The 26,988-nt window shown below is 36.4% G+C and overlaps 1 protein-coding gene across 1 annotated transcript; it reads right to left on the reverse strand.

Annotated features, from left to right (window-relative positions):
* Positions 1-12: 12 nt before the first annotated feature.
* On the reverse strand, positions 13-25,367 carry LOC120419059 (gamma-aminobutyric acid type B receptor subunit 2). Its single transcript, XM_039581632.2, has 7 exons — positions 25,177-25,367; positions 9,131-9,842; positions 3,257-3,676; positions 2,851-2,916; positions 2,603-2,788; positions 2,004-2,548; positions 13-1,946 (listed from the first exon to the last, which is right to left on the reverse strand). Exons 2-7 carry the CDS (start codon positions 9,584-9,586, stop codon positions 221-223), a joined length of 3,399 nt encoding a protein of 1,132 aa, XP_039437566.1. The 5' UTR covers positions 9,587-9,842; positions 25,177-25,367; the 3' UTR covers positions 13-220.
* Positions 25,368-26,988: the final 1,621 nt, after the last annotated feature.

The following is a 26,988-nucleotide window of genomic DNA, read 5'->3' on the forward strand; positions in this document are numbered from 1 at the left end:
ATCACATTTTTCTCACAATTACCTATTGCTTTGACTTTATTGCTCTACCGAACACAGCACGCAGTATAGTGATCTATCATCTAATGTTAACCCCAATAGTACCCTCACCTCTGGTCATGTTTGATGTATTTCTGCTTTGTTTTTGCATTTGGTCTACCATGAAACCTCCTATAGTATGGTTGTTTTACCCTAAATTGGCCTGAATTTCTACCTTGATCGCTCAACACTTTCCCACCCCGTTCGCGAACGAGTCCATCGATTGCCACTTGATCGTGGCCGGTTGATTCGAGCCCTGCAAAACCTCACAACTCTTCACCGTCAGGAAGCTCATCCGAGGCAGCGTTTGCTGATCGCCACCACCGGTCATCATCAGTTCCGTCATGCTGCTAGCCGTGGGACACACCCGGTGTGGAAACCGCGGCGACCCTCGGATCCTTTCACGCAGAGTCGGTTGCGAGTGCTGGTGCACGATCGACGGACGCCGATGCTCGATCGTGGGCAGGACAAAGTTGACCCTGGGCTCCGAGCCCGTCAGCCGTAGGTTCTCGTTGGAGGGTTGCTTGATCGTGAAGACCTCCCCGGCGCCGGACACGTCATCTTCGGCGTCCACCTCGGCGAAGATCGTCAACGTTGAGGGGCGCACGGCCATGTTGGGACCTCCGAGGGCCGAGATCGAGGAGGTTTTGTGCACTCGCGATCCAAACAGATTCTTGATGCGGCTCAGTACACCACCACTTTCTTCCGCGTTCGAGAGTCGCAGCTCGGAGAGACAGTTGCGATCGCGACCGAATGCGATCCTCGGTTGGGAGCTGAAGGTGACGTTACGCTTCATGGGAGACAGCATCGGGTCAACGGTGGGCCAACTTGCGCGTGGAATAATCGGTGGCAGGACGGACAGTAGCAGCATTGGTAGACCCGTCGGAGCGCTTGGGTTCATGAGGGGAGTTCCGTTGAAGGTTTCCAGCGAGTCTACCAGAGGTTTGACGTTGGGATCAGATGATCGCGACGACGACTGGGACGGACGATCGGTGAGCAGTCTCTCCAGCCGTACGATCTCGGCGTCCAGCATTTCGATTTCTTTTCGGTAGACACGGTTCTGAACCTCTACGCGGAACTGCAGCTCACGACGATCGTCCACCACGAACCGACGCGTATTGCACTCCATCTTCAGTCCCATGCTGTGGATCACCGGGTCGTACACTTCCCCCTTGTCAAAGATGTCTTTCAGCTTTGGAAGGAAAAGCAAGCACAGCGTAGCTGTCGTTGATATCAGGATGAAGCCGGCGGTGATCGCGAACGCCAGCGTGACCTTCTCGTACAGTAAATTCGCCAACACGACGACACTAGCACTGGTGATCACCACACTGTAGACCGATACGCCAATGTATTGAGAATCGTTCAGCGCAGGGATCTTAACGTTTCGCGTTTGCCATGCCATGTACACCCCCACGATCAGCAGCAGTCCCTTGTAGGCGTACAACGTTCCAAGCCAACTCTCGTAGTGCCGCGATCGACACAGCTCAACCTGAGGCAGGTAGACCACACCACGGTCGGACGCACTGATCTCCAGCGTAAGGTTATGCAGATGTCTCTCCATGGGATCGGCAGCCATCCAGAACGACACGACACAGGCGTCCAACAGAAGCAACGCTCCAATGACCGATATCAGTTGGGTATCCCGGAGGATCTTGTCCTTGCACAATCCCCCTGCACTGTGCGTAAACAGTCGGTACACCCGGAAGGTCTTGGCGAACATTGAACCAAACGCAAGTGAGAACCCAGCCGATAGGAAGTAGATCCGGGCCATGCAGATCGTTGAGAAGGTCACCGACGGCCACGACGGTAGCGTTGAGTCGTCCAACCCTAGCAGGATCGTAGCCATGTACACCAGAATGCACCCGCAAACGGTGATCGTGCTCAGCTTCGGGCTGGACAGCTTCATGGCCCTAGAAAAAAAAAACACGGTTAGTCATCCCAACTTGAACCAATCCCCAAACACCTACTTCAACTTCCGAAAGTGCAGATTCATCGCCAAAAACAGCACTGAAATCCCAATGCCAACGATCGACAAGATCACCACGGTGTAGAACGCCATCGGCGAGATCGTGTCCACCCGCAGCCGTAGAATCCGCTTCGCGATCGGCACCTGACCGGACTCCCACCGGATCGCGCCACACTTGGGACAGCCAAAGTCCAGCGAGGCATTCTTCGGATAGTAGAACGCAATCTGCCGCAGCACGCCACTCTGGATCTGGTGAAACGAGGTCGTGCCGACGCGATCGGCTCCGTCGAACGAAACCGGTCCGGAGATCCCGTTGAACCTGAGGCTGTCAAACTGCCGCAGCAACTCCTTGGCCATGTCGAAACGTGTGTAGTCGTAGTGGGCCAGTCGGGTCCGATTTTGGTGGGCCACCTGGGTCCAGGTTCGCTCCGCACCCCGCAAAGCTAGCGCCATAGCCCAAACGGCGTCGTACGTCTGCGGGGCGAATCGGGACACCGGAGCGGTCACGTTCATCTCCGTCAGCTTGCGGTGGAACATTTCGTCGGTCTACAAATGAAAGTCATTATTATTGGATTTCGATATTCGAAATAACCAACTAACCAGTCCACTGAGGGCAGTTCCCATGCCAACGATGCTGTTGTAGCTGGACACGAGCAGCACGTTGTCGAGGGCCTTCAGCAAAATGGCCGACGGGCAGGCGCTGGTCGGCGCCAACCACCAAGACGAAATGTGCGTGTCCTGCAGAATCCACGCGTAGTCCGCACCAAACATCCCCAGAAAGTAGGCCTTGAACCAGAGAAAGCGTGTTAGCGGAGACTGTTCGCCTACTACGATTTTAGTAAAATTACCTCACAAAACACTTTTGGCGCAATTTCGTGCGAAAAGCTCCCAACGATTACTCGGATGTCCTTGTCCTGGAAGATTCGAAAAAAAACCTACTAAGTTTATTCAATTTCAAGACACTTTCAAACGTTAAGAACTTGTAACTTTAAAACAAGCATCAAAGACATCGTCTCAAGTGTCTTACCTAGGAAATAAACGGGGTGCCATCGTGTGTCCTACTGGGAGGAAACCAACGGGAGGAACATCACACTACTCACAACGTACACTACTGAGAAAAGGGTCTAGTATTTGGTTGCGTTTCTTCGGACAGCGGGTGGAAGGGGGGGGTCAACTCTACTGTGGAGGGGGGTACATGTGAGGGGGAAATTTAGAGGGTGTGTGATTTTCGGGGTGTGTTGTACACATTTATACCCGCAGCAGTTTGAGCTGTTCCTTGAAGTCGGTCTCGGCGAAGGAAATGGTCGCGGCGCAGGTAATGTTGGCCCGCTCGAGCTCCGTCACCAGGTCGTTTACGGCCAACGAGTGACCTTCCTCGTTCTCGGCAAACGTGGCCACCGTGTCCCAGCCAAAGTGTTTGATGAAGGCGATTCGCGCCGGATTGTGGGACGAGTCCGGGGCGACGGTGCGGTAGAATAGGGGGAACTCACGCCGATCGCTGAGCGCGGGGGACGTCGATCCGAACGAGACCTGAACGATGTTCCAGTACGGGACGACTTTGGCCACACTTTCGGTCACTTCGGAGCAGGCCGACCCGAGGACCATGATTATCCGCTTGTCCTGGTGGGTGTACAGGGCGTGGAAGAAACGGTCGATGCCAACGCCGGGATCGCACTGGGAATGAGAAAGGTAAATATCTAATTGATATTTGAAATGATTTAAATCTACACGTTAAAAATGTTGAAAGTTAATAAAACTATAATATGATATTTATACCAGAAAAAAATTGCTCTAAATTGTAATTTGTGTTTTTTTAATTTATTTGTTTTTTTCATTCAAACAAAAATTTTGTTTTCAAAATTCCATTCATTTGAAAATAATTATTTTTTATTTTTGATTAAGTGCACTGTTTCACAAATTCGGAATTGTTTACAGATAGGCCAACGTTCAAAAAATTATATAAAAAAAATATAGAAACACACACAAGCAGAAAACGGTATTTTAGATTATTATAAGCATTTGTACCATTTTAGAGCCACATTTTGAGATTTACCATTAATCCAGACCCTAAAGTTGGCAAAAAAAATATTCGTGCCAAAATGACTTTTTAAAATTGCTTATAACTCCTTAGGATCGACTTTTACAGCTTTAGTATGTTCTACAAAGTTGTAGAGCAATAAATTTGCAATGAGAATATCACTTTTGAGAAAAATTTGGGAATAACTCAAGAAACAGTATAGTCATCCCACATATTCGGAACACCCACAAATTCGGAACACTTTTGTGCTAATTTGTCAATAGAATGCCAAATGTATCTTTTCTGTCGTCCCTACTATTATTAGGACCTTTATTTGGACCAGGGCTGCGGAGTCGGGTCATATTTCAAACGACTCCGACTCCGACTCCGGCTTTCTGAGATTCGCCGACTCCGACTCCGGCTTTCAGTTCCAACTGACTCCGACTCCGACTCCAACTCCAACTCCGGCCTACCAACTCTAGCCAACTCCGACTCCAGCTTTCAATGAATGGTTGGCTCCGACTCCGACTCCACATATTTTTAAGTATTTCAAAAGTTAGTTGACTATTATTTTAATACATTGATAAATTGGATTATTTAAATACTCTCTAAGTGTCATATTTTTCTAAAGAAAAATTAGTTCGAATCACAAAACGTTCCTAGGTTACAAGTTTTATACGTTATTGATACAGAAATCAAAAAATACCTCCAGTTTTGAAGGCATTTTAAGAAGAACAGTTTTGTAAGTAATTTGGATTTTTTTACTTAACCTCAAATTTACCTCTAATTTAAGCAAAACTAATAAATTTAAATATTAAATTGTTATTTTTTGAATGAATCGTTAAAAGAAAAAAAGCCTAAATGATCGATTTAACATATAAATTCACTTGCTCAAATTTAGGCTGACATTTATAAGAAGCACAGTGACTATCAAAGTCACCGTGTTTTTTAAATAACAATTTTAAAGAAACATTTTTTTAAAGCTCCATTGATTTTTTTAAGACGTACATCATGCCAGAGATTATTATTGCAAATCAATGTATTTAAAAAAATGTCTTCATGGAAAAGACGCTTAAGGGGTCCTTTTCAAATATCCGTGACCGAAAAAATATCTGGAGTTTTTTTTGAAAAGGTCCAATAAACAAAATTTTCAGTTTTTGCTTTTTGGGTGTTTTTCAATACCCCTGGCTCAAGGCGGTTTCAAAAACACCCAAAAAGCAAAAACTGAAAATTTTGTTTATAGGACCTTTAAAAAAAAAACTCCAGATATTTTACCTAGGAATTTTTGATTTGTTTAAATTTTAAAATTTTCTATATATTTAAAAGGAGGCGCACGATACTTCTTTAATCTTCTCCTCAAACGAAGCTTTATGAATGATCGTTCCGTCATATTGGCGTTGGATATACAGTATGAGAAAATTCTTACCGGTTGAATAATATGTTGATTTTGATTTTTTGAATAGTATTTGAAAAATAAATTGAAATCCTATCATTTTTTCTATACTTGCCTTTTTGGTACTGAAATGTTGAGATTTCTTCAACGATAATTTGCAACGATATCAAAATAGATTGCCTAAGGATCAACATTCGCAGGTTTTAGTAAAGAAATAGTAAACATTAAGATATATTTATCATATTCAATGATTATTTCAGTGTCAGTTATTTTAAATGCAACACTCTTATTTTTGTGTACTTAGTTATTAACAAAATGCGCAAAAAAACTCCAAGACATTCGGTTTTGGGGTAAAAGGGGATGTGAGTGTGTACTTTTTTCAGAAAGAACTGAATTAAATTTGGTCAAACTTGAATTGAAAGGGTACATAAATATAGGCAAAACGAAACACTCAAGAATCAATTAAATATTTCTGACTACAAGACCAATATTGTTTATTATTTTTTTAGTTATGATACATACATACATAACATACTTGGGTAAGATGGGATTAACAGGTTATCATTGAGTAAAATTTCACAATAAAAGCTTTTCAATCACAACAAATAGCTTCAAAATTATAATGGCATCTGATAAAAATAAAAATGGGAAATAGCAACGCAGTGCAGGCGACTTAAAAAACAATCAAAAATATAAGAAATTTTGTAAATTAAGCTGTTTTATATAAATACTGAACAATAAAAAAAACATATTTTTTGTTGAATTTAAGATAACTCTGACTCCGACTCCGACTCCAGGTCTCCAAAAAGACCCGACTCCACCGACTCCGGCTCCGACTCCGGCTCCGACTCCGACTCCACAGCCCTGATTTGGAAATTATCTTGCTTTTTCACTACTACAAGTAGTTCTTTTTAAACAAAAAACTGCATTTCAAGACTATTTTATCCAGAGCCCTAAAACACTGCCTCATAATTTCCTGCTCCATAATTGTGGGATGTTATTGTGCCTTCCAATTCTGGAACACCTGAATTTAACTGATATTTTCACAAAAGATGTTATCACGTGTGTGAAGTCATTATTTTGTAAAAAATGTGTACTCCTGGAAAGAACCAAAGTTTGTTTACATTCGTAAGAAAAAGTGTTCCGAATTTGTGGATTTCAAAGGTCAATATTTTTCATTAAAAACTTAAAATTTACAGTCGATCTATACATCAAACGAAAGATCGCAAGAAAAGCTTTTACATGCAAGTAAATGCAAATCATTATGTTCAATTATCGATTTTCTATGATTTTTTAAACATTGGCCGATCTGTAAACTGTTCCGAATCTGAGGGATGACTGTATTCAACTTATGGAACGAGGATTTGAAAAAAGGTCCCATATTCTGGGCACCCTACTGTATATACAATATTCATTTAAAAAAATGTGTTTTTTTAATCAAGAAATTCTTTACTAAAGTAAAGCATCCCAGCAAAAAATATTTTCGAAGAGCTGAGGAAATTTCTTAAAATTTTCATATTTTTGGCATTGTTGATCGGACTGCTGGTTGCAGAGACTGTGAAAATGAGTTTTTTCCAGAGTAACTAATTTTTCAATTCGTGATTTCTCGGGAACTATTGGTAAGATTTTCAATATTAAAAAACGACACTTTTGTGGTTTATTTGCTCTTTACTTCAAAAATTGTTTAAAACTTGTATAATCAAAACATAGAGGGTGACGATTCTCGAGATTTTCGATTTCCCGGGAATTGAGAGTTGAACTTGGCAATTTCCCGGGAATTCCCGGGACCCGGGAGTTTTTTTACTACGCCAACAGTGTCAAAAATTTAAAGTGAAAAGTAATAAATTTGTTTCTTTTAAATGAATTCAGTTACTGGTAATTCATACTAATTCTATGAAACCTTAATTTAAGCAGCCTCATTGTTATGAGGAACTATATAAAACTTTTGATTTTTTTTTCTGAATCTGCAAAAACAAAACCGTTTCTTGAGTTTTTTAAGACTCAAAATTGTAGTTTAAAATATTTTCGAATCTTAATTCGCACTGAGTGATTTTTAAAAAGGTTAACAAACTTGTTATTAGATTTTTAATAAAAAAAATAACTAATATAGCTTATATATAATTTCCCATTATCGGGAATTTTGCAATATGATAAACAACGACTCAAAACAACAAATTAAATTGTTTTTTTTTTGTAATTTTTAAGTTCAACATTAAATATTCATTGAAGAAATATTTACAGTTATCAGGAAAACCCAAATGTTCACAAAAAACTAGATTAGATTGCTATGCTCAAGAGAAGATATGGAAATTGAACTTAAGTTGAGAAAGCTTTTCCCTTTTACAAATAATTAGAAAAAATAATATTTGAAAATAAAACATTTGATTTCATATCTGGGGTGTAACTGCTAAATAATTTTAAAGGTAAATTTTGGGGTCCACCATTTTTTGGTTTCTCTAAATTACAGTTATTGGAATTTTTTACAAGTTAAAATTTACACTTTCTGAATAAGAAAATTAGAGAAACATTGGTTTATTCGAACTTGAACATCGAATATTGGACATTCAATGTTCTAAACAATTTTGAATTTTTCAAATGTTTTTCTGATTAGTTTATATAATTTTACTTCGATATTTATAAGTTTAAATTTCCCGGGAGTCTCGACCGAATTTCCCGGGAATCGAGAGGTCCAAAAATGGTCAATTTCCCGGGATTTCTTTCCCCGGAATTCCCGCTCGTCACCCTCTAAAAACAACCAATTGGAAGAGCTAATTTTAATTAGGAATTATTTTTACAGAATAAAGCAGAAAACTACAAAAGAAAAATTTACATTGAAAATCGAACCAATAATTTCCGAGATATCTTGAGTTGGAAAATTTGGAATAATTAAAAACTAAGAAAAACATTTTAAAAATATCAGGAGGCTGTATCTGCAATCAGCAGTTCGATCAAGAAGGTCGCAAAAGAATATGTAAGATATTTTGTCAGCTCTCCGAAAATATTTTTTGCTGGAGTGCTTTTCCTTAATGAAGTAATTTTAAATTGCAAAAAAACGGAACATTTTTCGAAAATTTTCTCCCTCAAATTGTTTCTCTTGCCCCATTTTTCCCAACTACAGCCAGTACAGGACACTAATAATTATAAGTATAAATCAAAAAGCACATAATTTAAAAAAAAACGCATTTATATCGGATATCTAAAAATAAAAAAATATTTATTTTTATCTTGAGCTTCAAACATTTTGCATTTTACGATAACATTTTTTGCCAGGATAGGTAAGTAGTTTCGCAATGGAGTTGCAACAATAGATATTTTGTTATTTTAATCAAACAGTGATCCTGTGATTCAAATTTTTTAAATAAATTTTTATTTAATAAAGTAGAGTTTAGTAAAGTATTTTGATGAAAACAATTCAGGAAATTTGTCGCATTAAACACTTTATTATGATATGTTCAAAGCAAAACAAATTTATATTTTGTTCAAATCTTCCTATTCCTTTCAAGTTGTTTTTTGTCAGTGAATGAACAAGTTAGTTATTTCCAGAATATTGTATATTTTTCTTCACAAAAAAATTATAAAGCTGGTTTTTGCACTTTAATTTTCTTTTTTAACTACTTTTCAGTGTGGCACGAAGTAAGTATGACTTCCTTAAATCAACATTTCCTGCACTGAACAGATAACAAACAGAAGAACAATCAATTCAATATCATCCACCCACCTTGGTATCATTCGTAAGCAGCTTCAACGTGTATCCCAGCAGCAGTCCTCTCCTGTTAATATGTTGCACGGCAAGTTGAGCCGCTGCCAGCTCACTCTGCCCCTCGGCCCTCATCCCATGTCTCGTACTCAACTCAAACAGTCCCAGAATCGAAACTTCCCGTTGTCTCCTTTGTCTACTTCCTGTCCCACCACCGCCACTGCCACTGTTGGGTCTTGTCCTCTCTTCAAACACCGTATTGATGGAATTTCTGTTCAACACCCGCGTCGTCGTCGTCGCCGCCGAACCATTCACCATCCTCGACTTATCGACGACGTTCCGCAGGATCCGACTACGGGCCGCAAACTCGGGCCCGCGGGTAAACTTGTCGAAATTTTCGCCAGAATTCGAGGACGGAGACGACGACATGCCGGCCACAAATCCACATAAGAGGATCACGGTGAACCGCAGGACCATTGTATTTCACTTAGAAAAACACCAACAGGCAAGCACAAATACCCCTTCTGGTTCCGATTTTCACTCACTCGCAACGCTGACGAAGGATGTACAACATCTCACACGTGTGTCTCTTTGTGTTCGTTTTTTACTGCTTGTTACTAGAGCACTGGAACCCACATCCGAGTCAGGCCACCACTCGATGAAGACTGACGGCTGGTTGGTGTCTGGTTTTGATTTAAGTACGAATGTTCTTGTCTCAGAAACTTCTCTCTAGCTGAAAGAGAAAGATAATTATTTATGTTGATATGAAAATGCAATTTAAAACACAATTATTGCTTAACTCATTCAAAATCACGAATAGATGGCGTTGATTTCAGCTGTAATTACTTTAAACGCCCGAATCTATGCAATGAAACAGTTCAGCTTGAATGATGAAATTGAATAACGCCTTAAGTTATTAAGTTATACTTCTGAATGTTTAGCAAGGTTTTCCAAATTTCAACGGTACTGTGAGCCCTTTTCCAAAAGAACCACGAGTTTTTAAAGGACAACAGAGAGAATATCTCAGTTTTTCTCTCACTCTCATTCTTCACTCTCCAACTCTCACAAGAGAACGAGCGCTTATCAAGTCAAAAGCACGTGCTTGTCATTGTCGAGAGATGCAACGAGGCGATAACGAGCGCAACCCCCTCCCCACGGAACTTCACCACGTGGCATCCCCCCTCCCTCCTCCCCAAAAAACCACAATCCTCTCAGGAAAACAAGGCGTAGAGAGAGAGACAAATACACGATATCAAAGAAATTAAGATGCCCTTTCAGAGGGAAACTTTCCTTCCTCATTTTCTACGAGTGGGCTGAGGAAAAGACCCTCATCTTCAACCTGATGTTGCGGTTGGTCGGCTTGACCTTCCATCTGGCGTGTCTTATTGTCTTCCAGGCAAAACCCTTTTTCTGCGATTCCAGGCTTCCGCAAGTTAAGGGACTACCCCACTGAAATATGGGGGGGGGGTCAAGAAAGGGTGGAATGTTTTAACAATCCATTTGGATGTGATGTTTTCCTACACTTCATACTTTCTCCGCCTCCGCTCACCGCAAAACAACTCTCTTCAACTCGGGCTTGCTCCGTTCAGTACGTGACCATCACAATGGATTGGAAATATGTCATAGAGTAAATATTAAATCTAGCCTCTAATGGAGTTGGCATCGGGGAAGGTCAGTGGCGTACAACATGTTTTTTTTTTTTTCAAAATTAATAGAGGTATAACACATAATCTTTTCAATTACAGTCCAGTGTCGATTATCCGAAGGCCTTGATAAAATTTCACTTCGGGTAATCAAATTGCAAAACAAAAATTTCACCTCAACTAAAATGGCGGTGAGGAAATTTTGAAAAAAAATGTTAAAAGATAAAAAAAAAATGATTCGATTATCCGAAGCTCTATACAAACAATTTCGGATAATCAAAACTTCGGAAAATCGAATCTGGACTGTAATCTGATGTTACAACTAACAAAAAACATACTCAACAAAAAATTTTAAAAAAGGGCCTGAAATTTATTTTGATAAGAAATTTACCAAATAAAAAGCAAAAAAAAGTTTCGTAGAATAAATTGGGACTGATTGGATTTTTCCTCAAATTTAGGTGGTAATCCATTGAAAGAAATGTCAGAAAATGTCTGAATCTTTGTGATTTTCCAGTATCTATGTCAGTAGAGAGACAAATTGTAGTCGAATAGAGAAAAACAATGACGAAAACTATCAAAACTGAGATTTAACAAGTAAGTGAATAAAGGATTCAACGCAGCGAAAAAAATACATAAATATATTTTTGAAGAAAATTATAAAAATCCCGATAAAAAATTTCTTGAAGGAACAAAGGTATTCACATTGCTTGCGGTTTTTACTGATTAAGTAGTTTTTTATTTATTTACCATAAAACTAGGCCGTTGCAAATATTTTTCAAAGTTTATGTCGCCCCCCCTTCAAAATCGGTCCGAAAAAATCAGGGGGCAAAAAAAATATTTTTTCAAAAAACTTCAAAATTCAAAAGGAAATAGAAATCTAACCAACTGAAAACAATTAGAAATGCATTTTCCTGCATTCAAAATCATATTTAACATGTCTGGGATCGATTAAAAATATTTTCATTTGTGAAAATCTAATGTACAGCACCGCAAAAAGTTTTTTTTTCGGCGAAAAAAAAACTCTTCAATCTTTGCAAATTTTGTACACTAATGATTGCAAAACAACTGGGCAGGTGTAAAATGCATTTTACAACACTTTTTTCATTCAAATGTTGAGACCATGGCTTGTAATTTTTTATTTTATTTTTTATTTTTGCCCCTCATCGACCCCGACCAGAGTCGAGGGATATAAACTTCAAAAAATATTGGTGACGGCCTTGATACTATTTCAAAATAATCCATCTTGTTATCAACTCAATTTCATAAAAAAAATATAAATCATGCTCAATATTTAAAAAAAAAACAATTGTATGTCGCAAAGGTTTGTTTTATTTTGCATACAAACCAAGCTCTATAAAATTTAAAGGGATAGTCTAACTAAATTTGATTGAAAAATGTAAAACATGATCTAAATTTAAAAAAAAATATTTTGGGAAATTGCTCTTTTTTGATAACGGCTTGTTTAATTTAAACTGAAAAAAGTCTAGTTTTTCGATTTTTAAAATAATGTGCCATGATTGGCCGGTTTTTTTGTCTCCTAAACAAATAAAAAAAAATGGACTTTTGGAAAATTCATTTTGTTAAAAAAAGTTACTTAAAATTTAAAAAAAATAAATAAAAAATCGTGTACCATTTTTTTCCTGAATAGTCCTCATCAATTCCTACAATTTTGCCGAAGACACCAAACCGATCACAAAATTTCTTTAAAATATACAGATTTTCAGAATGATTTTTTTTTTTCAGATAACAGAATGTCACAAAATGGCTTCATCGGTCATGGGGAAAAAACAAAAAAAAATATCTTAAAAAAAATCGAAAAATTGAAATGCACGAAATCTGCCGATTTTGTAGATAGATATTAATATTTTGATTTATTGATATAGATACTTTTTAGATAGATTTAGCTCAAATTAAAAAATTAAAAATATATTTATAAAAGTAATCGGTTGAAATGACGAATCACAACTTTCTTTGAAAAAAAATATATTTTTCACATTTTTCCGAAAATTACATTTCTTGGTACCACCGTAATGGCGAAATAGAAATAAAATAAAATTTGAGCCAAGAAATGTCATTTCATATTTCAAAATTTGCATATAGAATTGCTGCATTATGATATTTTTTTAAATCAGGTCAAAAATTTCGTAAAAGCGGAGGAGAATTTTTTTAATTTGTTGTTTGTCATTTTGTATCATTGGTTTGGTCATGCATATCTCCTTACAATTTCGACAACCATCCATATAAAAAGGCTATTGCAATATTCACTAATAAGATACAGATTAACTGATTTTTGATCGATTGGGTGTCTTGGGCATAGTTGCTTAGAACTTTTCAGAAAAAAATCGTTACACTCTACAAAAAATGCGCAAATGAACTGAAAGTTTTTATTTTTGGATATGTTCTAGATAACAAAACTCCAAAGTCCAAAATTTATGTGGAAATGCTGCGAATTTTTCGAAAAAATAATAATTTTTGAAAAACTTTAAAAAAGTCGATTTATTAAAAGGACCATAAAAAAACGTATTCTTTAATTTAAATTTTTGACTTGTTTCAACGTTAAAAAATATAATGATCTAATTTTGGTATTGCCAATTCGAATAATCAACCGACGCCTCTGCCCAATTCCACCAAACCGTACCAAAATCCAAGGCAAAAATCCCCAAACGGTGCAAAACGAGGCTTACAAATAAATGAGGTACCGAACCGGGAAAAACAACCGACCTGAGCTGAGGCTGAGCCCGAGCCCGAGTCCGTTATTAACTGAAAACAGTTTCCAGCGCCAAGTCGTCGGTGGACTTTTTGACGATGATGGATGCTGTGTGTTTGACTGTTTGACTGGTGGAAAACCGGGCAGGTGAGGGAAAGAGTGAGAAAACAGTCAGCAAAAAAAGGTACTGGAATCCACCACAGGGAAATGATGAGGATGACGAGGTGAGGTTAGGACAAAGAGAACTTGGGCGGCAAGGATTAACGCGGGGACGAGATTTTGCTACCCCATCAGCGAAAAGCGGTGTGTTTTCACTGGCGCTTGAGAATAATTTTCCTGGAAACTGAGCCTACCGTCCGTTTGGCTCGATTTGGGTGGATGAAAGTACAATAGGGTGATTTGTAATTTTGCAACCATACAATATATGCACCATGATGCATAACTTTAGGCTCAATTGTTCTTCAATTTGAATACATTTTGGCGTTTAAATTTAAAAGAAACTATTCTAGAGTTTTTTTTATAAGGTTCTATAAACTATTTCTTTCATATGCTTATGGGACCTATTCAAAAAAAAGCTCTAGAATTTTTCTTGTCTAATTTAACCCCAATCTCACAGTGCAATTTAATCTCTTTGTTGTGGCTGAGGACCTGAGGAGGAGTCGGGGGCCACAGGTAAAAAAATAATAGATAGCAGTGAAAGATCGTGATACGGGGTGAAACCGTTTCTTTCGCGTCCCAATTCCTCTACGAGCGCAACCACCCTCGTGCAGGTCCCCATCCAATTTTGCTCTGCCGCACGTGCTTTCGACAACAACTAGGTGAACTAGTGTGGGCTATGAATAAATGTGAAGAAGTTCTGCACGAAATCATTTGTTAGAATTTTTTGTCAGAATTTATGTATTTATAGAACCCTTTTCATGATCATGTGAAGTTAAAAATTTCAAATGATAATAACTTTTAAAATTGCAAAGCCATTTTCTAACAAATTGTTGCTCCTTCTAAAATTTTCAACTATGATTTTTCAGAGTATTTCAGATAATGTAGGATACGACATTGATCATAACAAATCTAAATTCTGAATATTTCATCCATTTTTTCTTTTCTAAATGTATCAACGTTAGCGGAACTCATTTCACTGAGAATTTCCGAGTGGAATTTTATTTTTAAATCATCATTTCTTAAACAGAAGGAAAAGCTCCTGTTGTGCATGTGCTGCTAAAATGTCTGTATTTGATGGTGTGTCTGTGTATGCTCGGAACTTGAGTGGGAAAAGGGTTCGGAGTACTTGTTTACACCTCCCCCCACCCCCTCAATTTCCATCAACAGCTCCCAGGAGAAGGTAAGTAGCGAATTCAGCAGAAAACTTTTGTTTCTCGTGATGCATGGAACACTGAACAGAGAAAAAGGAGGTAAGTACGAGCATGTTGTGTGCTGAGTTGAGCTGAGCCACAATGTGAGGCCGACAATCAGGAATCAGGCATGAAGGCATAACGAGCAGATAATTTTACCCCAGTTTTGAGGGCGGTGAGTGGGGTTAGGTGGCGTTTTCCACATGCTCTTTTGAAAATTATGACTCACATCACTGAACGATGAAGAACGATGGTGGTGATGACGATGGTGGTGAACCCACTTCACATCACGTTCGTTTGCTGCTTCAACGAGCGTTTGTTAACTCTGCGATGACCAAACGTGTGAGTGAACGATGCTGGTTCTGGAGATTCCGAGAAGGTCCGGGTTTTTCTCCGAGGGAAAAGTTTTCTTTCGTTTGAACCCTTTTTAATTGATCCCTCCCTTTTTTCGTTTATTTTGCGATATGAAAAAACTTTGATCAAACAAGAAGTGCTTGTCTACCAGTTTGCATGATATGGTCCTTCCATGGAAGAACTTGTTACCAAGAAAATATTCAATCAGGTGAGTGGTTTTCGAGTTTGAAAAAACACACCTGCAAAATAATCAATTTGAAGTACAATAAAGTTCAACATAACGAAAGAGCACTTCACTTTATACTCAATAAAGAATATATAAGTATGGTTTTATTCCTATCAATTTGGACAAAATATTTTTACAAATTTTCACAATTATGACTTTTTAAAAATCATGAATTAATAATAAAAATTCAAGAACGCTCCCATATCCCATTTTAGTTTAAATTCTGAAGAATATTCATACTTAAACATTTTTTATCGATAAATAATCAAAGTTTCATGGTTCTCAAGTACAAAAAGGCATTCATTCATTTAAGGATTTTGAGTCGATTGGCATACATGAAAGTGAGTATACGAACCTCCTATAAACATTATTTTCATGGTGAAAATAAAGCCTAAGCTACCGTAGTTGAAATTTAAATCATTTTATGAGCAATTTAATTATTTCAAAAAATAGGAACTTTAAATAAAGGATAAATTTACATCTTAGAAAATTCGAACTATCCTTAGAATTTTAAGTATCAAGAAAAAAAATCAGTTGGTTGGATAGTCTTCATTGAACAATTTGATTTCAATAATCTCTTCCAACTGTAATTTTGCTACATTTTGCAAATTGCAAATATTTTTAAGTTTATGTTCCTCAACTCTGAAAAAAATAAAATTGAAATTGTTTTGCAATCATTAGATTTCAAAATAATTCAGTATTGACAAAATTATTTTTTTTTGTCGAAAAATAAACATTTTGTATTGAAATTTCACAAAAAATCTAAATTTCTCAAAACCGGCCCATGTTTTGTTTATAACCAACGGGGAAAATGCATTAAGAATAGTTTTCAGTTAATTAGACTTTTGTTTTCGTTAACAAGTTTTCTGGAAAATAAAATGGTCACATAAACATCGACATAAACTTAGAAAAAATAATAGAAACGGCGATGTTGTGATCATTTGAATAATTTTAGTTACCGTCATCAGGGGTGACATTGAGTCTGGGGGGTGAGATAGAGTCATACAAATTTCAGCATTTTTTTATTACCCAATCTCATGGTATAAATAATTTTCAAAAACATAATTTTTATCATAAATAAGTTTTAAATTTTAAATTATTTTAAAACTGTTAAAACAACAAACAGTGTTATTTTTTCTCAATTTAAAATAGATTAGCTTTTAGTAAGTTTTTTTCCTTATTTTTCTTACTCTTGGTAACACCTTTAGTTACAAGCAATAACTGTTTCAAAATGGATTATGATGTAACACACAGCTGAAAGGAACTCCAAAACTCTGTTATGTTCCTCAAAAGAACTTGTTGTATCTAGATTATTCACCAATAAACCCGAATTTGAATTTGAATTTGAAAATTGATTAGAATTTAAATTATTTATTAGCAATTTTACCATTAAAAACCCTTTTTTAAATTATTTTGAATAACTTTTACCATGGTGTTTGCTCTCCTCCAACTAAAATTTACACACAAGAACTACCCATGTTCGCATAAATGTCCCATATGCAAAAACAGCAAGCAGAGAAAAACGCATTTTAAGTTTGTCCCATACATAAGGCTACGTGTTAAATTTTCGCGAAAAAACTGGATTTCCTCCTGATTTTTAGAACAAAGTACTGGATGTTATAGGCTCTTTTGAAAGAGCACACGATTTTGAACCAAACGGCATCAATAACTCAAAATCGATGAAAATGCATATGGGACATTTATGCGATCAGGGGCAGAGAACCTCTTTAAAATTATATAAATTGTAAAAATGTCATAATTTTCATAATTTTCATAATTTTCATAATTTTCATAATTTTCATAATTTTCATAATTTTCATAATTTTCATAATTTTCATAATTTTCATAATTTTCATAATTTTCATAATTTTCATAATTTTCATAATTTTCATAATTTTCATAATTTTCATAATTTTCATAATTTTCATAATTTTCATAATTTTCATAATTTTCATAATTTTCATAATTTTCATAATTTTCATAATTTTCATAATTTTCATAATTTTCATAATTTTCATAATTTTCATAATTTTCATAATTTTCATGATTTTCATAATTTTCATAATTTTCATAATTTTTATAATTTTCATAATTTCAAAATTTTCCTAATTTTCATAATTTTCATAATTTTCATAATTTCATAATTTTCATAATTTTCATAATTTTCAAAAAGCCGAATATTTTTCAAAGTTTTTATCCCTTGGCTCTGGCCGAGGTCGAAATAAAAAGCCATAGTTTCAACATTTGCTTGGAAAAAGTGTTTTAAAATGCATTTTACACTAGTTCAGTTGTTTTGCAATCATTAATTTAAAAAAAATATGAGATTTGACGAAATCAAAAATTTTAGCGAAAAAAAAACATTTAGCGATAATAAAAATCGACAATTTTCAAAAATTCAAAAGATTTTTTAATCAACCCAAGCATGCTTAAAATGATTCGTAACACAGGGGAATGCATTTAAATTTGATTTCAGCTGATTGCACTTCAATTTCCATTGAAATTTTGAAATTTTTTGATATTTTTTTGCCCCCTGATTTTTTGGGCAAACTTTAGGGAGTTTTAGGGTGAGACAAAAACTTTGAATAAAATTTGTACCAGCCTAATTATTACTTGAAAAATTGTTTTAAAAATAAGAAAGATTATTCATTTTTTTATTTTTCGAAAAAAACTTTTTTCGGTACTGTACACCAAAATTTCACATAAATTCAAAATAGTTTTAAACTTTTTCAATCATACTTAAAATGAGTACCAACACAGGAAATGCATTTTAAATAGTTTTTTCGAAAAATAAAATGTTTTTAGACACAATTTTGAAAAGAGGGTTGACATTTGATACATTATAAGGCCTTTATGAAATTTAGCAGGTAACTCTAATTTTTTTATTAAAAAAAAATGATCATGCAGCAAAATAAATTCTCGTAAACGTGAACAAAGTGCATCGCCTCGGTAACCAGGAAGAAACCGTTCAACTTTTTATTTAATATTGCAACAATCTTTTTCTTCCAGGTCTCTTCCTGGAATCAATCATGACCTATTTCTCCTCCGATCCAGCACAAAACGCTCGCGCAATTACACTATCGGTCAGCTGGTAATTGAGTTTACTCAACTCAATTCAACTCTCGGGTAAACGATATCCACCCACTCTGCTGGCTGTGACAACGCAGGGTTAAGCCTCCACCGATAAACAGCAGTCCACGCGAGCGTGTGTGTGCGCCCTGTCAACTTCCGTATCCGCCAAGGAAAGGGAAAACCCACTTTGAAGGTCTCTCTGTCTCTGTATCCTCTTTCCCGAGACTTTATCCATTCTATCAACTTGGAAGGCTCGCAAGATGATGTTCTACATCAGCAATCGATTTTGTGTTCAACCCTTTTCCCTTAGTCCCAACCCGGTTGGTCCAGTTTTACCCCCACTTTATGAAGAGTGCTCCAAACTTCCCCTCCCTCTCCCCTCCCTCCCACGATTCTCTTTGAATTGTAATTGAATTTTAATTTATTGCATTTAGTACCCCCTCGAAAAGTGCATACACTCCAATGCAGCTCGTTAAACCGGTTCGCTTGACGAGGCCCGTCAACGGGTGACGATTCCGGGACAACGGACCAACGACAGAAGGTGGGGGGGGGTGCTGCACTTGAATTAGAATTTGTCCTCCATCAGCGATGTCCTCATCACGGAGCAAAATGTGCACCGAAAACAGCCTCCGGGCGTGATTTCCATTTGAGAGAAATGTGCTCCAGCACAGTGTGCCATGCCATTTCCCTACGATTTTCCATTAAAGCTGCAGCAGCACTTTCTCCCTGCTTCCGTTGCTGTGTCTGTCTGTCTCTGTCTCTCTTTTGCACACTCGAAAAAGCAACAGCAGATTTGATTTATTTATAGCCTTTAATGTTTTTCTCCGTTTTGAATGTGTCAACTGAATCGAGAAACTGAGAAACTAAAGCGGACTAACAGAATGAAACGGTTTATCTGGATGTTGGCGGCTTAGCGCCACCAGGTAGCATTGGAATGGGGACCGTTCGGTGGGGTAAATTTATTTCAGCAAAAGACGACTTAATTTAATAATTTACAAATGATAGCGTTATTTCATAGATTCATTTTAGAATTTTACAAAATATTCTGATTCCAACACAAATGAGCAAATAATTACATTTTACCAGTGCTGTTAAACGTTTAAATTAACGACGTTTAACTTAACGGAATCGTTAAAAGTTAACCTAAACGTGAACGCGAACGGAGCCTACGTTGATCTTAACGAGAACGCGAACGGAACACGTTAATTAACGCCGTTAATTAACGTCGTTAATTAACGCGTTAATCCTTCTGAGGCCCCGACTTTGAAGGCCTGTATCTCCCAAACGGTAACATCTAGCGGGTTACTTCCAGTTGCATTTTACGGACATTAACTGTGACTATGAGTTCCCGGTGAGGTTATTTGTCCAAAGTTACCACCGGTTCCGGCAACCCGGAACATCCGTCAAGCATGTTTTTTTAAAGCTTTTGTCATTCAATCGACATTTGAGCCAATGTTATGAAACGTTGTTTGTAGTACATAGGTACACTGACTACCTTGGGTCAGTTCAGGTCATCTGTGGCCACTCCGGAACCGATTCCATGGTACCACGCAAATGGTTCCGATGATTGTGATATTCAAAAGTCGACATGTTGCTTATCAAATTTAGTCAAATGAAAATCATTAATAATCTATTATAATGCCGGTGCCCTTTGACCCGATCGGACCAATCCGGAACCGGTTACCGGTGACCGGAGGAAGTGTAGTGAGTATAGGAAAAGTCCTTTCATGCGACATATCAAACTTCATGAAATTGAAAATTATGTCCACTTAGATGCATGTCGATGCCTTATGATTCAATATGTAGATTTTTTATTTTATTCAGGAAATATACACTTACACTTTTGTATTGGTTCCGGTTGACCAGCCTTTAAACTCCAGTGCGCTTGCAGTTTGTAGGCTACAAGATGGTACGCAGTTGGAGTCCCATTGCACTGCATCCAAGTAGGCCAAGTAGCCAGCTGAATTGTTTAGGTTTGACACTCTCATCTCGCCGGTTACCATGGAAACCCAATCAAAGAGCCAGTAGTTGCTGTTTATTACGTCAATTGTCAAATTTGCCTGATTTTTAGTTCAAGGCCTCCTAGATTGCGTTACGGAACCACTTCCGAATGTTCTGTCAATGATTTTAAAACCAGCCAACCAATACAAGTGTATAGCCACAAAGTAACACAGAGCGAGCAGTCCAAATAAATGTCATTTTATTTTTTGGCTCCATAAGGTTTGCTGGTAGCAGGCGTGCGATGTACCTGCGATGGGGGAAGCACTGTGGCCTCCAATGGCCGATTCCGGAAGGATCAACCCTGTTGACGTCAGTTTGGCCTTCATTGGTTATAATTTTCAATTTCATGAAGTTTGATATGTCGCATGAAAGGACTTTTCCTATACTCACTACACTTCCTCCGGTCACCGGTAACCGGTTCCGGATTGGTCCGATCGGGTCAAAGGGCACCGGCATTATAATAGATTATTAATGATTTTCATTTGACTAAATTTGATAAGCAACATGTCGACTTTTGAACATCACAATCATCGGAACCATTTGCATGGTACCATGGAATCGGTTCCGGAGTGGCCACAGATGCCCTGAACTGCCCAAGGTAGTCAGTGTACCTATGTACTGCAAACAACGTTTCATAACATTGGCTCAAATGTCGATTGAATGACAAAAGCTTTAAAAAAATATGCTTGACGGATGTTCCGGGTTGCCGGAACCGGTGGTAACTTTGGACAAATAACCTCACCGGGAACTCATAGTCACAGTTAATGCCCGTAAAATGCAACTGGAAGTAACCCGCTAGATGTTACCGTTTGGGAGATACAGGCCTTCAAAGTCGGGGCCTCAGAAGGATTAACGCGTTAATTAACGACGTTAATTAACGGCGTTAATTAACGTGTTCCGTTCGCGTTCTCGTTAAGATCAACGTAGGCTCCGTTCGCGTTCTCGTTAATTTTAACGATTAACGGACGCGTTAACGTTAATTAACGTTTAACAGCACTGCATTTTACAATTAGCAATCACAACACAGACACGGCTAATTTTATCTTCTTTATTAACAGCTTTATAAAGTTCTTCAAATATTATACTTAAGTTCAAAAAATGCTTAAATCATCGTTTGCGAAATTGGAAGCAATGCTTCCTGCTGACGGGTGCAAACCAAGATTTGCGATTTTTAGAGTAAATCGGAAGCAAAGTTTGCGATTCCGAAAACCGGATTTTGTTCCGTGTGGAATACTGTAAATCAAAAATTCCTCGTTTGACACATATTAAGGCATTTAAAAAACCTATTCAGCAATTACGTCCATTTTCGATCCTTGGTATCAAATTCGCAAGTATCCAAAAGCTCAACATAGCCTAATTTGACTTACATTAAAAAGTTTACAAATTATATTCAAGATCCTTAATCTATGGTTAATTTTTTTTTTAATCTCAAACTAAAATTTTATAAATATTTATTTTAAATAAATTGATTGATTTTAATATTTAAAATATTTTCTAAATTATTTGGTCGAAATAAGGTTTTTAGGCCTTTCGAAATGTTGGATTTGGTTTGAAAATTTTGCAAATATGTTTAATTTTTAATGCTTTTATAAAAAAATATTCAGAGCCAAATAAAAAATAATCACATTTTCTCACGTTAATGATATTGATATAAATGTATGCATTATGAAAATTCACTTTTCTAACGTTTTAAAAAAATTATGATTTTAAAAAAATTCTCATTTATATTGCGTCCACCCAGGAATTCTTGGGACAAAAATCCCGGGATTTTTCCAAAATCGGGAAATCCCGAATCCCGGGATTGTTTTATTGTTTGTCCCGGGAATTTCCGAAATTGAAAAAAAAATCGAAGTTGGGTCTGGAAATTCAGATTTGGTTGTAGAAATAGATGAACAGTTGAATACATAGTAATCGATAAGAAATTTAAAGCATTAAAATTAGTATTCGTCATATATCAGCATTAATTTGGCTAATTAGGAAAAATTGTAAAAAAAAGTTTTTTGATAAAAAATTTCATATTAAATCATTTTTCATCAAACACCAGCATCTTGGGCAAACCAGGAGAAATGTAACGAAATAAGACAGCTATTTAAACCATTTTTTGCATAATGTTTTGATTGACTTCAGTACGAGTCGTACATTTATCCATTTTATGCCAAACGCCTATGTGTTAAGTAAATTCACCGTTCAAAAAAAAATAAAACAAATGAAAGCTGTTACATTTCAATACTAGTGCTGAAAAGTTGAATTTTTCAGCACCCATTTCAGCGCTGAAAAGTAGAATTTTTTAAGTGAAAGGTACTAATTTTTACATTCTGTTAATTTTAGTAGAGAAAAGTAGGCCGTTTCGTCGCTCAAGATTGAAAGGAAAAGTTAGTAGTTTTACGACGAAATTGCAAAAAATAATGAGTACACCCATTACCAAATTTATTATTCTCAAATCTCCTGTAGCTTTTCAGACTGCAGACCCGATTTTCACCAGACGGTAATTGAAAGATAATTTTTAAAATATATTTCATATAAAACATGTAATTCAAAACTTATCTAAAATTATACATTGACTGGTATCATTTTATTTGATGTCGCTTCTTGTTTTTCAAACATTTGCAAAGAAATTTTCAAGCTTTTTCAGTCATGTCATATAAAAATATATAATAAAATATAGTTATAAGAGACTTATTTACTTGAATTCAATATTGGATTAAAAATTGTAGTTCATTGAAAATCCAATGCACAACAAAGAACAAAAAACAGTTTTAATTTATTTTAAGCCAGCTAAAAACTGTCGTCCTTGATTATATTGAAGTCTAGATTATCACCAATTTATTGTTTTGAGCTAATTCTATGATTTTAGGCTTGGAAACATAACAAATATAATGAAAACATAGATTTTAAGACTGTTTCAAAAATTTCCCGTGATCCCGGGAATTCCCGGGATTCCAAAAATGTGATTCCCGTTTCCCGGGAAATTCAAAACTTGGGAAAATTGGACGCCCTAATTCATTTAGCAGTATTTTTGACGCTAACAATTGCATTTTTGTCATCTAGAACACATCCATAAATAAAAAATTTCAAAAATGGTGGTTTCGCGCAATATGTGAGTAAACATGAGCAGGTTAAAAATGTGTGACTCTGCTTTTTTTCAAAATTGAGCAGACATGTTTCACATTTCTTTGATATTTTGTATGTATTTTAACATGAAGAATGATAGTTGCTATAACAAACATTCTGTAACTTTTAACATTATCTGTAAAAACCCACCTATAAATCACCTTAGTGATTTATTGCGCCTGAATGCATGCAAAAATGCCTTCCAATAAAAAAGCTTTGTTAACGTGAAGACTTCCATCATTGCCATGATTTTTCATTCAAAGATATAAATTTTGCGTCGCTTTCAACATTTTGACAAAATTCCTTCTACAAGTTGTTTAGAATAGTGCCCTACACATGCTGATACTTTTTGGTAACGATTATCCCATTCCTTGTAAAGTTATGGAAATCGTCATTAAACAATGATTGCCGACTAGGACGTCAATGATTGTACCACAAAATTATATAAATTTTAAAACTCATTTGATTTAGATCAAAAATTCTTTCAGTGGCTTCAAGAACTCAACAACCGGCACATGCTGATTCCTTTTGGTGCAGAAATTCGTTGAATTGAATTTAATACAGAATATTTTATAGTGATGATCAATTTTCTTCGAAAATGATCAACGGCTTCACCTTAAAGCCGATAGAGGTCGAAAGTCAAAGTACTGATTTTCGACATCAACCAGGAAAGTTTTGAGGTTATGTTGAAAATCACCCTTTTTTATTGTCGTCTCAACAGTTTTATTATCATAACTTTTAAACGACCTAATCAAACTTTGCAATTTTCAATACCATGCTGTAGGACCCTAAGCTAGACCAAGTAGACCACATCCGGCCAACATTCGTTCATCCAAAGCCGAGAAAATCAGGTGTATATTTTTGATCAACATCAAGTGATCATCGAGTGATTTTATAGCCTCTTCTCAGTGACCTATTTGAAATGAAACAAATGAAACATGAGCAGTTTTTTATCTTTTTTATTATATATATTTTCATAAATTTACCTGAATATGGTTTATTTTAAAACGAGCGTGAATTATTGAAAAATAACTGGGTTTTTCAAAACATATTTCACTTTTTTCAAACTTGAGCAGATTCTTTCAAAAAATTTAAAGATTTTTTTAATGAGTTCCGCAATACTTTTATTTGAAGCTCGGCATTTTTTAGGTAATCGCAAAATTCCCAAAAAGACGATTCTTTAAAGAAGTGCCAAAAAATGTGTGATTGTCAAATATTAATGAGAATCGGGATTCCTAAAAAACTACGGAAGCTGGAAAAAAAATAAATCCCATTTCTTCAAAATTAAATCTAAACCTCATTAAAGGATACTCAGCAACATCCCTCCACGGTAGGCAAATTCCCTCCGGATTTGCAGCAGCAGCAAATAAATTTATCCCAAATGCAGAGAGACACTCGAAATTTCATAACCCTTTCTCCTTATACACACGTACACATCCCACCCACACACACGTGAAAATCATCACCAGGCCTAGACTGCCTGCCTGCTTCTGAGAATATCCTTTCTATTTTTTACCACCGTCAGACGCAAATACAAACACACCCACAACCACACAGAAGGCACAAATTGGCTTCGGCCTCCTTCAACAGAGAGTGAGCTCAAATACCCATTAAATTGAAGCTTTAAAGTAGAACCACTTGTGTCCACCACTTCACGGACAGGCCTTTCGCCCTCCCCACTCGACATAAGCATCAAGTGCAGCCACTTAAGCCAGTACAATACTAAGAGGAGAAGAAGAAGAAGAAAAATAATCACTGTTTTACTTCTTTTTGCACTGATAGTCCACCGCGAGAAAACAAGACCGAACCGAACGCAACCGAATCTCTGATGCAACTGGACCACCGAAAGTACGCTCCAGCATCCAGAACCCCTCCGATTTTGGGCAAGAATCTTTCTCTCTCTGGTTCATTTGATGCTCACACTCTCTTGCAGTGAGAGTGCTCTCTCCTCTCAATGAAATTGCGCGCCAAATGCAATGTGCAATGCCATGCTGGTGATATGAAAATTCTTAGGAAGAGATAACTGTTAAAGCATGAACCGGAACCGGAACCTTCAAGGCTCAAGGATGTGCCACTTTCTGGTATCAATTTTCGTTCTAGGAAAATCAACAGCACAAGGCAGAGTTCATAGGCCCTAAAAATTCTACGAAAGAGAGATAAAACTGCTGGTATAAAATGATTTGGAGTGAAGATTGAAACAGCTGGGCAAAAAAATGCCATGGACTTGCGCAGAAGAGTAACACGTGCATGGCTAAGAAGTGAGGGGAGAGTGGTGGCACGTGGTGGCACGTGGTGGCGCCTGCTGCGATGAACCACCTGTACGAGCCGAACACCGGTTGTTGGTAAACAATGTCACGAGGTGGGTTTAATGAAGATGGAAAAATATTTTATTTGGATAAATGTTAAAATGGGACATCAAATTATTCAAAAAAAAGTTGTGTGGCAAATTCCCCAAAAATGTAAATTTCAATTTAATTGGGTTTTAATTTAACTTTTAGCAGCAATCAAATGAGGTAGGTAGGGTAGGTCACACAATGTTATGATAAAAATTCATTTTATCATAAAATTATCGATTTGTGTTACCATTGAAATCAATTTAGCAGCAAGAATTAAAAGAAATAAGAACATTGGTCTACTGAACTCTCTGAAAATATTACTGAATTCTTTTTCAATACCACCTTTAATTTGTACCTTGGAAACTAGTTTTAACTGTTCTTTGAGTAAAATTGTTAAAAAAAATCGATAATGCAGTCCGTTTTCCGATTTAAACTCATTTTCTTTGAGAAAAACATGACACTTTAAAAGTATTTAAAAAAATATATTTATAAATGTTTTCATAATAATAGTAAGAAGGTAGTTTTCATAATAATAGTTAGAAGGTTTCTAATATTTTATAAAATTTATGTCCCTAGACTCTAACCAAAGTTGAGGGTGAAGCATAAACATTAAAATAACAAGCCATGGTTTCAACAATTTAATAAAAAAGGTGCATTTTACACTAGTTCTTTTGGTTTTCAATCATAAGTACTAGAATAATTAAAGCAAGAAGAAAAAAAAATTGGCGTAAAAAATGCAGTTAATCAGATTTTTCCAAAAACGATTTTTTTTAAGTTAGCCCAAACATGCTGAAAATTATTATCAACGCATTTAAAAATTGTTTTCCGTTGATTAGATTTTAAATTCGATGAAAATTTTGAAATTAAAAAAAAAATGTTGGCCCCTCGTTTTTTTGAGCCTTTTTTTGGGAAGCGACATAAACTTTGGAAAATATTTATACACGGCGGTCTTGCCAGTTAATTTATTACAATGTATTTTTTTTAAATATTATTATGCCAAGAAAAAATTGAAAAAACATAATATTATGAATAAGACAAGATTTTTTATGATCAAAGAAGCTATTTTGCGAAATTTGACATCTG

The sequence above is a fragment of the Culex pipiens genome, chromosome 2, assembly GCF_016801865.2.
Source record: "Culex pipiens pallens isolate TS chromosome 2, TS_CPP_V2, whole genome shotgun sequence".
NCBI lineage: Eukaryota > Metazoa > Arthropoda > Insecta > Diptera > Culicidae > Culex > Culex pipiens.